Raw genomic sequence first — 18,523 nt, 5'->3', positions numbered from 1 at the left:
GCGAGTGGAAATGGAGGAGCTACTGAACACCTAAAAACCTAAAAACTCACTGATCCTCCTGTTTTTTCAATTGTAGTCCAGAGGCAAGAGTTTAATCACTGAGTAAAAGTGTGAAACATTTTTTACAGACGTCCCCCTAAGAAACTAATCCCATTCAGGTAGAGCTTATTAAAGTCACAGTCAGTACAAAACGGTTTGCTTATATTCATAAAAATCACAGAAAGAAAATAAAACCATGTTTTTCATTTTAATAACAGGAAAGTGGTGATCGGAAGTGGTAAATATTGCATTTCTGCACAGTGTAAAACATGAACGAACAGCAAAGCCTCAGCTATACGTAATGACATTTTATAGTGTTACTGGAAAAATAAGAAGTCAAAGTGAAGACAAAAAAACAAATAATAATAATAATGTAGTTCTGGGTGCAACACGTTTCATAAACTCAATGATAGTGGTGATCATCATCATCTGTTAATAAAAACTAAAAGCAAACAGACATTTTATAGTTAATTCAGATCCTGCGCTAAAATAAACAGATTTATAAACAGTTTAATAAAAATAAGTTTATACGCTGCTGCTGACTGCAATAAAACACCCTCCTCTACAGACTAGCTCACCTACAGAGTCGGACATCAGAACTAATGTTCAAACTGATCTCTTCTGAAGACTCAATCCTCTGCCTGTCTGATCTCACTCAAACTCAAACCTTATAGAGTTAAACTCAACTGAGCTTTTTTACTGTTTCAGCAGAATTGAGTTCATTCAGTTTTAACACAGCGGGTCAGAGTGGAGTTCAGTGTGTAGAGAAATGTTCAGAACAGAGGCATTGCCACGACTAACCCACACTAGAGCCGGGCGATACGCTAAAATTATTATATCACGATATTTAAAAGACGTTTTTTTAGAATACGAGATATTTATCGCAGTGTTTTCACACACAGAGAAAGAGCATCAGCTGTGAGAGAGTCTTTAAAAAAATGCTATTATAAAACTCTTTCATGCACAGTTCAGTGATTTTTATTACTTTTATTTTAGCTGAAAACCATCCAATTTAACAGCTTTAATTTAGCTACACTCTCTGTACTAAAACATTTATAAAAACATGATGCAATATTGTCATATTGCCCTGCAGCTCTAACACACATATAGAAATGAAGAAGTTTATTTACTATCCAAACAGTTTGTTTCCTAATAACATTTTGTTTGAATTCTCTTTTTTTTAATTATTTTCTACATAATAGATTAATATAGACGAGATCAGAACTATGAATGAACACATATAATGGAATTACATAGTAAATAAAGATGGGGAAAAATGGTTGTGTCCTCCATAATCTCCTCAAGTCTGCATTACTGGGTTTACTATGTTTACTATATATATTTCCAAATCCAAGTTCCTTATTAGTCTCATAGTAATATATTTAATATTAATACAAAATATAGAAAATAATAAAAGTAAAGAAAGAAAAAAGAATGAGAAAAAGTTGTAAAGTGGACATTTAGATTTTTATACTGGACAAGCCAAATATTCACAGGTCAAACAACTAGTATGGATTTCTTCTTTTTCAAGACGCTGCCGCTCACAATCGTCCGTCTCATCTGTCTGGCACCCAATAACAAATAACATACTGCTGTCCCGTGACTTTTGGCATGTCTGTGTTTTAGCAAGGATATCATTTAGGGCATGTCTTTTAATTTTCACCACTACTGTGAACAATTTAATAGAACAGATCTTTACACACTCTATATCCACTCTGACTGTTTTAACATCTCAAGTTTTAGGAAATTCCTATTTAAAAATGGGCAGATTTCCACTTTTAACATTTTTTCCCCACTTTTAACAAGTTTCATTTAGCATGGTACGATCGTAACCTGTAGCACTGTATTGCATTTCAACAAAGCCTCGCAGATTAGGCCGTCACCTGTTCAGAAATGATGAAGCACGTGGACGTGAGGGTTAGACAATTTAGCACCATGCAGATTTCAGGTTTTAAATCTTGCTGCTAGATTATTTTTTTTTCCATATTATATTTCTTCATTTTTTTAAAGACACTTAGGCTACGTTCACACAGCAGGTAAAATCAGCCCAAATCTGATCTTTTATTTCTTTTTAAAAAGTGACTTACATCTGTTCCATTTGTCTGAACATTGTGCATTATGCTTTTCCAGCATCACAGGAGTTATAGAGGAGCTCCAGTAACTGAAAGCTGGGCTTTTCATAGAAAACACATTTATTCAGCCAATCTCAGCTTCACTTCCTTTTAAACTTTATTTAAGCACAAAGCATCAGTGCTAAAAGCCTTCCAACTGAGTCTGAACTGAAACATGAGTCTATAATTTACTATTCACTGCCACTGAAGCCTATACTCCCTGCTGTTGTTCATTTTTTCTTGTACCTACATCCATTTTTCCCTTTTCTCTTTAACATAAAATCTCATAAAATAAATTCTGATCTTGCTGTTCAACTTCATGCACTGTCGCTGTGTATCAGATTCATCTTACACGCACATTTTTATCGGCTAAGTTTATCGGCTGTGTGAATGCAGCTTCTGATACATTTTAAAATATTCCCAATACATTCTAGTGGTTATTTTAGTTTTAAGTTTAGTCGTTTTTTTCTTTTAAAGTTTGGTTTAGTCTTTTCTTTTCTTTTCTTATAAAAACAGAGAGATAAAATAAAACTCTTCTGGAGTGTGGGCCGACGCATTTGCCGATGCGTTCATCATGCGTGATTAAAGCCACACTTTATGCAACTTACGCAACTTTACCGAACAGGACACAGTCACTCGCCACACTAAAAAAAAGCAACTGTTAAAAACGCAAAATAATAAAAGCAAATCATTACAATTAAGAAAAAAAAAAAAAAGATAATTGGCACAAACTACAGGTGAACACAACATAAGCCAACAAATATATTTATATATATAATATATATATATAAAAAGGAAAATAAAAAAGGGAAATCAATCGGATGCCGTTTCTTCCTAGGAGAGCGTCTCTCTAGGTCTCCGTCTTCTTTTTGTTTTTCTTAAGAAATGAAGGGGTGCGGAACTTCTTCTTCTTCTTGGAGGGGGATTTGTTGGGGGACTCGTCGCTGCCCTGGTCGCCCGCGGCATCGTCGGCCGCGGCAGGCTCCTCCCCGGCCGGGTGGGCGGGCGGCTCGACGGGAGCCGGGGCAGCTTCTTCTGTGGGCAGCAGGGTGGCGGCGGAGGCGGCGGCTTCGGAGGGGTCGTCGGGGGTCAGGTCGGGGAGGGTCTGTCTCAGGGTGGCGGCGTCACTGTCGTCTTTAGGGGTCCGGTCCTGCTGCGCCTCTGCAGGAGAGGAGAAGAGAGGGGGATAGGGAAGAGAGAGAGAGAGAGAAACGAGAGGAAGGTTTTAGAGGACGGATGATATGTAATACTATGCACAGGCCATGCAAGCCTCGGGTTCAGAGAGCACAACGTCCTTCAACGTCCTTCAACGTCCTTCAGCTTCAGCTTAGTCTCGCAAAAAAAGGCAACAGCAGCAGCAGCGCTTTCATTCTTACATTACGTGTCCAAAAGTACCCAAACAGCCCTTTAAATACAGACACATTTAAAAAAAAATTAAAATATCATGAAAAAGTTAATTCATTTCCATAATACCATTCAAAAAGTTAAACTTTCATAGATAATAGATTCAAGCCCACAATTTAAACGATTTGAAATAGTCATCAAACCAAACTTTATAAATATAAATATGAACTTAAATAAGAACAAATTCATGAGCTGAAACCTGTCTGAACAGGATAATTCACCACACAGGCACTGCACAGCCAAAATCAACCACTACTGCAATTAAAACATCCATGCAAATAAATAACAAAGAACAAGTATCAACCCTCAGGACACACACATATATATATATAGATTACTATACTATACTAGAACATCTCGAAAAAATAGAATATCATTAAAAAGTTACTTTATATTCTTCTTATTTTTCGAGATGCACTAATATATGTACACATATAAACACATTTAAAAAGTCGACAGTCAGACCTGCTGACAAATACTCTTCATCAAAACCACACACACACACACACACACACACACTTAAATAAAGACACGTAACTCAGAATCCACAGCGCTAAACACAGCTTTCAAACCTGCCAAAGCTCAAACCAGCATTTATAATAGAGAAAAACAGAGCAAAAGCCATAAACAAGAGAATAATAAATACCATAAATAAGTACCTGGACAGGATGTTCATCCTGGATCAGATCAGAAACACTATGATCATACTTTACCTGCTCTAAAGTATCTATAGAAACACGTCCACGTTATCTGTTAATCTCAGAGGTTCAGAAAGCAGGAGAGTCTAGAAGCTTCTAGGATGAGCTTTTGCTGCTGGAATGATCTCAAGATGCTCCGATCAGTTATTTCACTTTTAATTTTATATATATATATATTTTTTTTAAATAATCTGATTTAGCGTTCTGGATGCGAGCATCTTTAAGGAAATACTCCAGTTATAATTATGTTTATATGGTTCATCTAATCTCCAATTAACACAAGCACTTCTGATGCATTTTTATATATGTAGAAAATAACCAAGAATTATTATTTTGATTAAATGCATAAATAAGGCACATTTTAAAGAGAGCAGGCTCCAAACCTAATTCAGATTCTTTTAATGCATCTATAAATAGACCATAGTTCTGCTCGTGCTTTTGTTCATCATTCATGTATCTCCACAGCAGTGTCATCTGCCTAAAAATCTTCCAAGTAATCTTTGATTTTTTTCTGTAAAAGTGTTTTTTTTTTAGACGTCGCAAAAATAACCTCTATATGATTTGAATTTCCTCTTAATGGCAAAACAGAGGCCTGTTCTGTTTTAAAGTAGGGGACGTAAGAACATATCGAAAATATATCAAAGTATTGCAATACATTATAGTTTGCAATATTGTATCGATTCATAGTTTAAATATTTAATTTTTAGTTTTCATGTAAATTTTAGTATCAGACAGCAGATGGCAGCATTGCACTTAAGTTTCCATATTTTTTGCACTATAAGCTGCACTTAAAATCCTTTAATTTCCCCAAAAATCATCAGAGCTCCTTATCATCCTTATGATTATGTATGAATTCTATCAGTCAGGTATTAAGGAGTAGTAAAAAAAGCCACTCTGCTGAAGTACAGGGTTATAGTTTAGTTCTCCAGCAATATTAGCATTAGCTGCTAACCATGCTAAGTGCTAGCTCTTCTGCCATTCAGAGGTGAGTATTATCGGCCTGTAGCCTGCTGCTAACCTCGGCTAGCACTGCTAGAGCAGCTTTAGCATTAACAACTAAACGCGCTAAGCGTGTTAACTCTTTCGCCATTTAGAGTTGATTATGTCGGACTGTAGCCTTCACGTTTACAGTGTTAAAACAAGCTACATGGACGAACCCCTAGATAATATCGACTTGGCTTACCGGAACACTCAGAGTTTTCTTAGTATAGCACTGTTGGGGTGGCATTTACTAGCAGTTAGTCACTAATGATAATGCTGCTGCACCCAGCCTTAGTGGAAATCTGGAAATCTAAGCTTTATGCACTTACTCACTCAAATAAACAGTTTTCAGGAGAGAATTCTGTGTGTAGATCATCATCCAGCACTTGTTTGACTTTAAAAATAATGCAAAATAATGCAGTGCACCTTATAATGTGAAAAATACAATATTTGAATAAATGCAATCGCAATATATTGCTTTATTTAGAATCGTAACTCCTGTATTGTTTGTATATTATATGGTACGGTAATTTTCTTGCCCACACACATGTCTAGTAGTCTATATACTGTGTAACAGTGACCTTGGACTCCAAAAGCTGGTGAGAAACTGATAGAAGATCTGAGACGACTCCAGCGAACAGGAGAGAATCTACAGGACTGAAGTTGGAGGCGAGACTAGAGAGCGAGGAGATAAAGCAGATGAGTTAGAGCTGAGAGACAGAGCGAGACGAGGCCATGCAGCGAGAGGAAGAAGAGGAGGAGGAGGAGGAGGAGGAGAACACAAGCATGGAGGTGAAGAGGAGCTGAGGGGGCGGGGACACTGTACTTACTATGGCAACAGGTACTCTTTTGCATTTCCATCTCCTGAGTGTAACGCAGCCACGAAGAAGAAAAAGCACAAGTAGAAAAAAATATCTATGCAGGTCAAATCACAGCCACCGTGTTAACTTAAAAGACAGAGAAAAACAAAGAAAAGACCAAACAAGACAGAAAACAGACCACCAGAAGAAACAGAATGGGGTTAAAGCCATTCTCGGAAAGACCCCAGAGAGAATGAGTATGAAGAGTGAATGAGAAACGTCCAGTGATCAGATTACACCTCGTACCTCACAGCTCTGAGCGATTGTCCTAAACAAACAATCACAGAGTCATACTACTGTATCGCTGTGAGATATACATAACTCTCATTTAAAAACATTTACTGTAGTAATATGTATTAGGGCTGAGAGGTATCTACTTTTATAGTATACTGTATTACCGGGAGAAGGGAAGGGATTTGAGTAAGCTGTGCAAATGTCCTCTTTAAGTGTGAAAAACTATTGAAAACTATATTAAAAATACTTAAAACACAAAGTTACAGGGTCACAGTCTAAAGTGATCACTGTGCACACTTTTAAAAACACTCTTTAAAATAAATGTTCGTGTTTAATCACAGTAAAAAACGGAGTTGCGCGGGTGCGAGCAGTGAACGCTGCACATACTGTATTCCATGTGTAAACACCATGGAGCAGCAGCAGAGACAGCATTTATTCATAGCTGTGGTAATTAGCCTTATCTGGCTGATATATCGTATTAAAAACAGCGTCAGTTTAGCTTATAACAGCAGAATATAGATTGTTGGGTCGGATCAAGACCAGATCATGGTCTAACCACAAGCGAACCAGAGTATGATTATAGATTTTATACCTGCTGAAACTAAACGGACAAAGAGAACAAACCAACCAGAGTCCCGTTTTAACAGAAGCAAAAAATGCTGGGGTGAAAATACCCTAAGATAAGAATGGGATTGGCTAAAACTACATGTTTTTCCAGCTCAGTGAGCTGAGTACTGATCATAAAGTCTCATGTCTGAGAGGGTGAAGCCAAGCGACTGCTGTTGGATGAACTAAAAGCTAAAAATTAAAGTTTTTTTTCCATGTTATTTGTGTTGCTAGCCTCAATCCAATTACATATCCATGGAGTATAAGAAAGCTCAGTGTTGCTGCTGTTGACTGACTTGAGTATTGTGTCTTCTAGCCTTTTTAGCATGGCTTTCTAAAGCTAACTGTTTAATTTCTATAAATGTAATGCAATCAAGCATGATCTACACAACATAGACCAAGCTAGAGCTAGCTAGCTAGCTTGCTAATTGAGGCTCAAATTGCACACATTAAGAAGACAAAGCTTCAATCTTGAGAGCAGATGATTTAAGGAGTGTTTTCAAGTGTTTTTAGGGCAAATCTTGCAGAATCTTAAATCTTAAATTTAGACGCTTTGTCTTAAATTAAAACGTATTACACGTTAGCACATTGCTAAATTACGGTGGGTCAGAGACTCGTTTTCGAGAGTCACAGCTCCAAACAGGGGCTAAAATGTATTAGATAAATACACAGGAGAAATTTGGCAAATCAAGGTAAAATAGCCTGATATATTACCGCTATACCGCCCAGCCCTAATGTTTATTACTAAGTACAATTTATTTGACTATTAAGTGTGATATTCTCAGACCTCTGGTGTAATCCAAAGTAATAAAGGCCAAGAGGTAAACTTAAAAAAAAAGAAATAAAATAAGGTAAATTTTAACAGTTTTCATTGATATTGGTATGCAAAGTTTTATTTTTGTGGAGTTTCAGGTTTAAATATTAAATCACTGACATTTTTGTACCCAATTATCAGAAAAAAAGAGCCAAATCATAAACAAAAACAACAAAAAATCACCATTGGTTATCCAATGATCCTCTTGGCCTCTTATTACATCCCAAACAAACAGCAAGAAAATGTCCACATTTGTTAAAGACCACATCGATAGAGACAAAGACAAGAACTGCAGCGTTCCTCGAACCAACCCCTGTGGCACACCAAATATACAGTCGGGGATTACATGCTTTTGGAAGAACCTGGACCACCTGGATTAACCTACCTTCTTCTACTCGGACTGGGGTGCTGGGCGGAGTTTGGGTGGGGCTCTGGGCTTTTCCCACCTCCTCAGCTTCCAGTGATGGATCTAAATGGGGGGAAAGAGAAGATTATTTTAAGTTAAATCAGATAAATCACAGGTTTGATCTTCATGATCTTCATAAGAGGAGACCATTAGTTCAGTTCAGTGACTGTATAAAAGCATGAACAGTTCTTTATCTTCCCTTCTATAGAAATAAAGCCATAAATGTCGACAATGTGGTCGAATTTAAAGTCTGCTCAGAAGAAAAGAAGAAAGAAGTGAAGACAATTTCATATCGGTTCAATTTATGATTTGAATTACATCAGAAAGTGAAAAAGGCCAGAGAACCAGTGGGCGTGAACAAAGTGCAGAGACTATCTATTCAGTAGAAAGAAAAACTTTTGTCTATTTCACGAACAATAATAAAAGAATAAAAGAATATTAATGTAACAAAATAAAAAAAAATAATAATAAAAAAATCAATATAGCAATACTGAAGAAGAATTTTTAAACAGATTTTTAGGTATATAAAATGTGACAGTATTAGCACAGGGAAAACTAACTTTTGGAATTAGAAACTAGAGATAAAGAACATTTTGGAGGAGAAGAATAAGATGGTCGGAGTTATGCTGCATTATACTGCAGCTTTCTATTAAGAGGCATTTTAGATACATGCTTTCATACAGCAACTGATTCTGACTAATTTCATTAGCTTTTAAAGCATAAAAAAGAGACAAATATCGGCTTCAATCTTCAGAAAGTCACAAACGATCAAGTTAATCAAAGATTCAATCAAAATGATTTAAATCTTGAAGCAGCTGCACCAAAAGTAAAACCAGTATCCACTCAGGACAGCACACAGCAGGACACAGCACAGGATTATGCTCAGAGAGAGAGAGAATCAGGACCAGATGAGCCGAGACCCCACCTTCACCTCAGATGGAGCTGGAGGAACCACACAGGTGAGTAAATTCAGTGCAGGTAGGGGTTTCCACTGGAAACACCACAGACTCCTTTATTAGTCACAAACACACCAGTTACAGGAGGGGGAGGAGTCACCACGTTCATGAAGGAGTGATCGTATCACCTTTCATTATCGCCCTTAAAAAACGCACACAGCAGTTGTTGAGATTCAGAGGTTAAATCAGGATTAAAGGAATATTTTTCCCAAAAATGCTGCAGAAAGAGTAAATTACATTATATATCTATAGCTAATCTCATGCAGTTGCATTGTTCGAACACCAGAGGTCAGAATTCCACTAGAGCAGGCCAGAGAAACAGTGGGCGTGAGCAAAGAGCGGAGACTAAAGCCAATCACGCAACTGCTTTTTTATTTTTTGTCAGTTACTTTTTAAAGCCAATCAACAGCCAATTAGAGTATTATCTTTTAGTTGGAGCCTCCTAAAAGTGTTAGTTATGGATCTCCCGTTGCCCTGCCTCGCCTCAAACTCGTTCTTTCCATGTGGAACTTAGTAAATCGAAAAATACAATATTTTAATTTAATTTTAATGCAGATTAATTAAAGTAAATTAAAGTCACCAAAAATGGAAAAACCTAAATTAAGTGCTTAATTAAGACAGTAGCTTGTTCCGAATCTGCTTAAAATATCGTGAGTTGAATCAACTCGAACCGTAAACAAAGTGTATCGTTACATCCCTACTTATTGTTGAGGAGTAGTTTGGGAGGGGCAGTGGGTGATGTATGGGTTTAGGGGTGGGTCAGGAGGGAGAGCTAATTGGCTGAGATGCAGCCATGTATTGATTGACTGATTTGCTTATTTTAGGTCCTCGCCTATATCACAGTTGAAACTGAGAGGGCGCTGCAGAGGCAGAAATTACCACAGTAAAAGTGTTTTTAAAGCTTAGGAAATGTCTATACAAATTTTAAGCATGAGTAGTAGGTTTTATTACTTCGAAAGAAACATATTTCAGCTAATAATGGGAAAAAAAATATGATTTAGGGTTTAGTGCCTCTTTAAAATAAGATATTTGTTTGACAGCAGTGACAAGCAACTTCCAACTAGCATTTAGTTTCTGTTAGCAGCAGAGCTAATGCTAATTCCTATGGGTTAAATATTCCTTTAAGTTTAATTCTGATCGTTTGATAAGCTGTTTGGGGAAGGGTAAGCTGGGGAAGGGTAAGAGCACACAGACAGAGCCGATCACCGAGAGAGAGAGAGCACATGTGAAGATGTAAAAACAGGGGAACCAGGTGAAGAAAGCGATAGCAGAGGGAATCCCCACACAGAGAGAGAGAGGGAGGAGCCTGCAGTGAGCAGGACGGGCGCTTGGTGATGTCAGGAGGGGGCGGGGCTCCAGGATACCTGTAGCTTCGCTGTTGGAACCCGGATCAGCCGACCCAGAGAGCTCTGGGGCGACGCTGAGGGCTTTCAGCACAGCGCTGTGAAACTCCTTATGTGGGGACTCCGGAGGAGAGGGGCTGACCCTCCCTGACCCGGCACCTGACCCGGCACCTGACCCGGCGCTTCGGCAGGGGGCAGCGGAGGAAAGGGGAGCTGCCGGGGGGCGCAGCTCCTCTGAATTGTGATCTGAGGAGGTGGAGAGGGTGGGAACACTGACGGACTCCTCAACCTGCACTGGAAGCAACAACAGTTTCTGTCCAAACCTGCGGGGGGCGCTACTGATCTGTACAGTCACTTTACAACCATGTGTGAAACCATAGGCCCTAAAATAATACTGAAAAATAAATATTAGTATCTATAAAATCTATAAATGTTTGTCTACTTCGTAATCAGCAATTTACAAAGACTCTGATTTTGTGTAAAGGAATAATAATGTAATAAAGTACATAAAACAAAAATAGGGCTTTGTAACAACGACAACCACAAAACTAAAGTGTAGCATATATTTAGAGCTGCACATAAACTGCAAACAAGCCATTTAACCATTTGAAGTAAATTACAGCAAAATAAATATTAGATACACTGCTTCTAAGAATATAGTGAGCTTGTTAATTTTTTTTTTACTTCATGCTTCTAAAACTAGGCTTTAAAACCTTAAAACCTGCCCCCAATTTTACCATTTTATCTAAACAACTAAAACGACTGCAGAGAGCGCAAAGACTGCATGTAGTTTTAACAAAACCGGATAAACCAGCTTGATAAAAATAAAATAAAAAATAATTAATGCTCATCTGATTTTGTACTTTCTTTTATGTTGGGAGGAAGAAAAAAAAAGTTTTTTTTTTTTTTTTTTACTAATGTACTTTGTGCAGTTTTGATATTTTCTAGTAACTGTTATGCATGTAGATGTCATGTTCCTCCTCAGTTTCTTTAATAAAAACACGCTTTTAAATTCACTTTGCCTGCATATGTATGTTTAAATAGGTTTTGTTTGGTTAGTATTCTATATATAAAAAAATAAATTAAAAAAAATAAATAAATAAAAAGGGTTGAACCTAATGACCATAATTTTTTTTTTTTTTTTTTAAATGTGGGTCCTGGGCTAAGACCAGTTGAGATCCCCTGATATAGAAGATGAAGATCCATCACACACAACTTTAGTGTACCATTATAAAGGAAACTAAATAAAAGAAGTTAAAATAAGGCTTACGTCTAAACAGCTCAGACCACAGAACACCTTCAGCACAGGACTAAAAGATCATGAACTCAAAAAGAGCTTCAACTTCAACTTTACACCATCTATCAGCAATAAGACCACTTTTACACTCCCCAGATTTGAAGTCTTACCGTCTGGGCCCTTCTGTTTGAGCTCCACCTCTTTGCGGTACTCCTCCAGCTCCTGGTCGGTGAGTTTGGTGAAGGGGTTTGGTCCAGTCTTGCTGACGATCACGCGAGGCTGGTACTCCTTCTCTATGATGGCTTTAGAGGCCGTCACGAGCTCCCCCTGCAGCCCAGAGACAAAAAAATACAATACGGGTCAGAGCGGTGAAAAATACCACTGTAAATATAACTTTATCTATGATTTTAAAGAGAAATTCTTGCGATACGTCAGAATTAAAATAGTGTACAGTGGTGGTGAATGGAGAGAAAACATCTGAAGCTCTAAAAGCTCCTTATAGAAACTCATTAAATCTAATAAATAGACTATATAGTGTAACAAAAATAAAAATAGCTCGAAATATCATTTGGTTGGTTAGTTGGTTGGTTGTTGGGGTTTTATTGCCACTTCAGAACATATCTGGCTATTTGTGGCATACACCTGGTTTTATATATCCAGTCAGAGCAAATTTGTTAAAGCTTCTAACCTGATAAGGCAAATAACCCTCTACATATGTATTTAATTAGATGTTTGAGGTTAAAATGTGATAGGAACCTTAAAATCTTCCCTGGTGGGTTTTTTATATTCCAAAAAGGTCTTTTATATTCTTTTCTCGGTAGAAAGATTGTCTTACAAGGTTAATTTTATTTAAAATGATGGCAAATGATTTTAAAAAATAAAAATAAAGAAAGAAACAAAAACAAACACAGAGAAAGAAGAAAGAAAACATTTAACCAGCAGATGCACAGATTATTATTTTGTTATACACAGTAGAAAGTTAAAGTAGGAGAAGTAGTGCGTTATTTCTATTACGGTAGGTAATATTTACAGTATTTACAATAACAATTTATGGTTACAATCCTTTATCAGGAATATTATCATTAAATTTAATATTCACTCTTGCGGTTCCTCTGATTCCTGTATTTTCTGAACAATAACTATTAATAACTAACCTTAAACAAACAAAATTGTAAAATGCTATGCATGAATATAAAAAAGAAAAATTGTATTAATTGTCTGTGACATTTTTTAAAGACATTTTTTATAGATGGATAACAGCCATTTTAATTGCTTCAAGCTTTTAAGACATTCTTAAGACACTTTTAAGACCTGTGGACATCCTATTAAAGGAGAAATCTGGTGTGAAATGTACTTGTGTTGTAGTAAAACGTGATATTAAGTACGAACTTTTGTCAAATAGTCTCCACCTCTGTTCTCCCCCCTGCATTCTCAAATACAGCACTTTTAGCCGATGCTTCCAACAGGTTTACAATACTACTGATGGGGGCATAGAGTTACCAATTTAAAACTAATGCGAGTATTGATATGACTTATCAGCTGTAGTTTCGTTTGTGCTCGTCAGTTAATTATTGCTCTACACATGAAGTGTGGAGCTACTTTAAGCTTGTTAAAAGCGTATCATAGCCATTTCTTAAAACGTTTAACTTTATGCCCCTATTGTAAGTCTGTTGGGAGCATCGGCTAAAAGCGCTGTATTTAGGAATTCGGAGGGGATCAATAAAGTGGAATATTCAACAGAAGTTGGTACACTTTATCATGTTTTAATACAACACAAGTCCATTTCACACCGTAGTTCTCCTTTAACAGGTTATCAGCCCGACTCTGTGATAAACAGACAACAGTATAAATGGGAGGAGATGCTGGGTGTGGTTTGTAGAAGCAATGGATTTGATTGGATGATTCTATACAGCAGGATGTACCTTTCTAAAAGACCTAGCAGGACTATAGCTGTCTGAGAGGTCAAGACCATCGAGAGACTCCAAACAGTCAGACAGAGGAGCGTCCTGCAACAGTAAACCACATCAGCAGTGCACAACCAGGCCCCTCTCGCACACTCGCACACTCACACGTATGTAACAGACACTCGTACAAATGAAAGCAAACTATTGTTAAAGGACACTACATGTTTCATTTGTAATATACTCTGTCTGTTGTTACTGGTCTTTTACAATAAATCCTTTATCATCTTATTGTACAGTATATGCACACGCCCTGCTCCCGATATTTCTCACATTATTTATCTTACAGTGTATGCGATGGACAAATTTGACAATGTGCATCATAAGAACATACGATTCCATGTTCTGTTTATGAAATAATATGCAGTTACATTGTGTACAGTGGGCGTAAGCAAAGTGCGAAAAATATGAAAAAAATGTCTGAATTGAAAATTAAGCCAAATTAAAGTAAAAAGTAATCACAAAAATTAAAAAACTTTACTTAAATAGGTTTTCATGTGTCTTTAAAAGAGTAACAAACGCTATTTTCTGTGTTACTGTCTGCTTTGACAATGATAATTTAACTCTAGATTGCCTAAATAAAATGAGAATTCATTGAGAAGTAAAACAGAACAGTACAGGGAGTCATTACACAAGGATGCATTTTAATTATTTAACAAAAAGAAGAAAAAGTCACAAATTTTGATTTGTGACTCTTGAATCCTGAATTGTGAATCGAATCAAATTGAATTAAAACGTGAGTAGAGTGCATCTCTACACCATTAGTATGTAACCTAAACAGCTATATATGCTACTGTATAGGATACAGCCTATATCTGCAAAGTACTGTACTGTGTATAGTCTAAGGTGTTTTTAGTGCAGCAATATAAAATATATATTACAGGACTGACATATAATAACGCAATACCACAGTCTCACACACACTTGCATTCACACAATGTATATATACACACACAAATGCTCCATAAACATGCACAGACCTTCACCCAAACAAGCGAATGGGACAGACTGAAGCCAGACAGCTGCTGAACGGGTCGGGTCATGCACTGCACCACCAGAACTCAGATATATGCTAGTCAAACCACACACAACACCTCTACCTTCACAACCCTCTGCTCACGGTCAGCTCACAGCATGTGCAGCGCAGATTTACACGCAGTAAACGCGGCTATGAGCAGTGAACGCAGCACAGACCACGCTCAGTGTGTAAACAGTGTGTAAACAGCATGGAGCAGCAGAGACAGCGTTTATTTATAGCTGTGGTAATTAGCGTTCTTTGGCTAATATATCAGATATATCATAACTATTAAACTTGTCAGCAGTTTAGCTCAAATAAAAGTAATATATTTGATATCTGGGTCAGATTGAGACCGGATCACGTTCTCACCACAAACAAACCGGTTGTTTTGATCTGCACCCAATTGCAATTACTGTTTTCACACCTGCTCAATCGAACCAAATTAAAACTACAAACAAACCAGAATCCATTTCAGCCTGACTAAAAATGACTGGTGTGAAAACACCCTTATATTTACTGCACACAAAGAGCTGTTTTCTAAACTCTGTTCTCTACTATATCTAGATATTTTGGATTTCGTTGGCTCTATTTTGGATTCTTTAGCAAAATCACTGCAAAAACATCAGAAAGCACAAAAGAGCACAAACATCCCTAAACAGCTCCACCCCCCCCCCAGTGTTATAATACTCAAAAATACATTAACAACACTGTAACCAATAATAACAAACCTAAATCATTTTAGGTGTGTTTATATAATAACTGTATATATTTTTACAGCATCTATCACAATCCCGATACTACATTACAAACATGGTTAACAATATAACATAGATAGAGAATGGAGATTTAAAAAACAGAAGGACACAGAAGAAAGAAAAACCTTCTAGAATTATTGTATTAAAACTAAAACTATTAAAATCATCTAAATTAATTAGCTAATAGTGGAAATTATCATTTTAAAATCAATCTGTGCATCAGCTAAAAAAGTTTTATATCTGATCCAACTCAGACTATCTTCCCACTCCCACAAAGTATTCTGTATTGCTTTAACACCCAAGTTTGAACCACAAGTATATAATTTTAAAACCACATATGGTTGAGTATCAATTAATCAGCTGGCAATAATTTAGTAGACTACTTCTTTTTCATAAAATTATTAGATATTATAAATTATTCCAGTTAAATCAGGACACATTCACTACTTAACGTGTTAAAAGCACAACTATTTAATCACTTAAATTAATGCAGCTGTATGTAATAATTAATTCTAATTGATAAAAGGCAGCTTTATTAGAAGGGTAGTGATTAGTATAACAGCCAGAACTTTGACGACAGGGCAGAGTTTGACGACAGGTCTGACTAGCATCTGGAGGGCAAACGTAGCAGTCATGACTCATGCAAACTCATATTTCATGTTGAATGAAGAACATTGGAGCGTACCACTTTACAAAAAGACTACTCTTATAAAGCTCTAATGATTTAATTATTAATAATAATCGGCTCTAACTCAAAACAAAATCGAAAAATCAAAATTTGACACCAAAAAGGCACTGACTGAAATGTCTCGATACTAAAGAGTACCGAAAAGTATTTTTATTTGTGATATTTTTGCATAAAACTTGCATAAATCTACCAAACATGGTACAGAGTGGTCACTGCCACTATGATCAGGAGATCGTTGGTTCAAATCCCAGTCATGCAGCTTGCCATCAGCTGCCGGAGCCCTGAGAGAGCACAATTGTCCTTACTCTCTCTGGGTGGGTACAGTAGATGGCGCTGTTTCCCATCATCATTTCTCCTAGGGTGATGTCAATAGCACGGTGACTTAGTGGTTAGCACATTCACCTCCCAGAGCATATACTCTGCCAAAAAATTGGCAAGAAAAAAAAAGTCCTGTACGGTTGTTTCCGGTTGAGAGTAGGCTGTGCGCTACTGGCTACTGCTTCTCACCGGTGTCTGGACTGCTGAGTACAAACTGTAACTTAAGTATCGCTGCGCTTTCCTCCGAGCGTTAGCGCTGTGATGCTACTAGGCAATGCTACAGCATCAGCGCAGCAGCTCAAAAAACAGAGGCGGAGTCTGACTTCACATGTATCGGAGGAGGTGTGTGCTGGTCTTCTTAACCCTCCTGGGGTTGGAGCATCACTAGTGATAGGGGATATACAGCTGAGTAGCAGCTGAATGAGTGAGACAATTGGCCAGATAAATTGGGAAGAAAGTGGGGAAAAAATAGGGAAAAATCTTATTTCTATTAATCTTATCTTATTATTAATTATTATGAATTCATAAACAAATTTTAAACAGTTTATTAATAGATCTATAAGAGTAGTCCTATCTGAAAGTGGTACCTGCTTGACTTTACAGAGGAATCGTCATCCTGATCACAGCCAGTCGTTAAAGCCAAGGGAGATCAAAATAAAATACCACCACAGAACTGATCAAACTGAATGCGGATGAGCCGCACCGCGGGCAGCGGGGGGCGAGGGTGTTAACACAGTTAGCTCACACTCAGACTGTACTCACGTGCCAGATAGTCGCTCTCTGTGGCCAAAGAATAACATCACAGTTACAGAACGAGAAATAATGATGGACAGAATGAGAAACGGGGGGTGAGGAGAGAATGATAGATGAGAGTGATTGTGTATTTGAGCAAATCTAAAGGGAAAGAAGTGTGTATATAGATACAGCTCTGAAAAAAAAAAAAGAGACCACTGAAAAATTACAAATTTCCAAACTGAAAACCTCTGGAATATAATTAAGAGGAAGATGGATGATCACAAGCAATCAAACCACCAAACTGAACTGCTTGAAAAAGTTATCCAAAAGCAGTGTGTAAGACTGGTGAAGGAGAACATGATGGCAAGATGCATGAAAAAAAAAACTGTGATTAAAAACCAGGATTATTCCACCAAATATTGATTTCTGAACTCTTAAAACTCTTTATGAATATAATTTTTTTTTGTTATTTCAGACATTTCTCATTTTCTGTAAATAAATGCTCTAAATGACGATATTTTTATTTGTAATTTGGGAGAAATGTTGTCTGTAGTTTATAGAATAAAACAATGTTTATTTTACTCAAACATAAAATGATTCAGAAACTTAAGTGCTTTCTTTATTTTTCCAGAGCTGTTTATGCAAGACTGAGAAACTGACAGCATTTACATGGAATTTGATGATAATGTGTGTGTGTGTGTGTGTGTGTGTGTGTGTGTGTGTGTGTAACAAGGAATGGGTGTTCCTAATAAATTGCCCAGTGTGAGTAGAAGTACAATACAGCAGGTGTTTCTAATTAAGTGGCCTCTAAGTAGAGGTTTTTAATAACCAGCTCACTGAGTGGGATTTTAAGGTATAATAGGTGTTTCTGCTGAAGTGGGCAGTGATGGGAAAAGGTATCAGAACTCACCTGGACGAAGGACCGGTCCACCACGGCCCCTGTGAGCACCTGAGACTGAGGTCCAGCTGTTTTAATGTCCTGCAGGTTCTGCTCACGGATCTGGAGAACCACAACAACATTCACAGCACTCATTTTAGTTTTGCGTAAAACACTGAATCTAGAACAATCAAAGCTTAATATTATAAATCTGTAGCCTTTTCATGTCCTTTTGAATGTAAATCTTATTTTTCACAGGGCAACAATAAAACAATAAAAATAATAAAAAAAACAATAAGATTAAATAAATAAAAATGCAATCTTTTAACTATGAATAGTCCATGCCTTGGAGGAGAAAAAGTGCATAAAGACAACATCAGTTAAAGCTCATAATAGCTATACACTGATTTACTCTGATGCACATTGGTGTAAGCCAGATATCTGGCATCTTAACAGCAGCCTCACTGTAAGATTTTGCTTTT

The 18,523-nt window shown here is 37.1% G+C and overlaps 1 protein-coding gene and 1 long non-coding RNA gene across 14 annotated transcripts in view; one reads left to right on the top strand and one right to left on the bottom strand.

The window, feature by feature from the left end:
* LOC125782410 (uncharacterized) overlaps positions 1–18,523 on the top strand; it is a 318,736-nt gene that overhangs the window by 181,491 nt on the left and 118,722 nt on the right. The window lies entirely within an intron of this gene.
* The window catches only part of add1 (adducin 1 (alpha)), a 57,082-nt gene continuing 38,787 nt past the window's right edge, over positions 229–18,523 (bottom strand). For 2 of the 13 annotated variants that reach the window (XM_049466340.1, XM_022676681.2), the window contains exons 12-18: positions 18,075–18,164; positions 17,192–17,209; positions 13,612–13,695; positions 11,860–12,016; positions 10,474–10,746; positions 8,133–8,216; positions 229–3,311 (exon numbers count right to left, since the gene is read on the bottom strand). In XM_049466340.1, coding sequence (XP_049322297.1) covers positions 3,001–3,311; positions 8,133–8,216; positions 10,474–10,746; positions 11,860–12,016; positions 13,612–13,695; positions 17,192–17,209; positions 18,075–18,164 — 1,017 coding nt within the window. In that variant the 3' untranslated portion in view covers positions 229–3,000. Of the gene's footprint in view, positions 3,312–6,062; positions 6,098–8,132; positions 8,217–10,473; positions 10,747–11,859; positions 12,017–13,611; positions 13,696–17,191; positions 17,210–18,074; positions 18,165–18,523 lie in introns of those variants that run through there. The other 11 variants (XM_049466348.1, XM_049466351.1, XM_049466343.1 and 8 more) reach the window with 8 other exon arrangements.

The sequence above is a fragment of the Astyanax mexicanus genome, chromosome 17 (genome assembly GCF_023375975.1).
Source record: "Astyanax mexicanus isolate ESR-SI-001 chromosome 17, AstMex3_surface, whole genome shotgun sequence".
Lineage (NCBI taxonomy): Eukaryota > Metazoa > Chordata > Actinopteri > Characiformes > Acestrorhamphidae > Astyanax > Astyanax mexicanus.
This window is presented reverse-complemented; position numbering and strand designations above follow the sequence as displayed.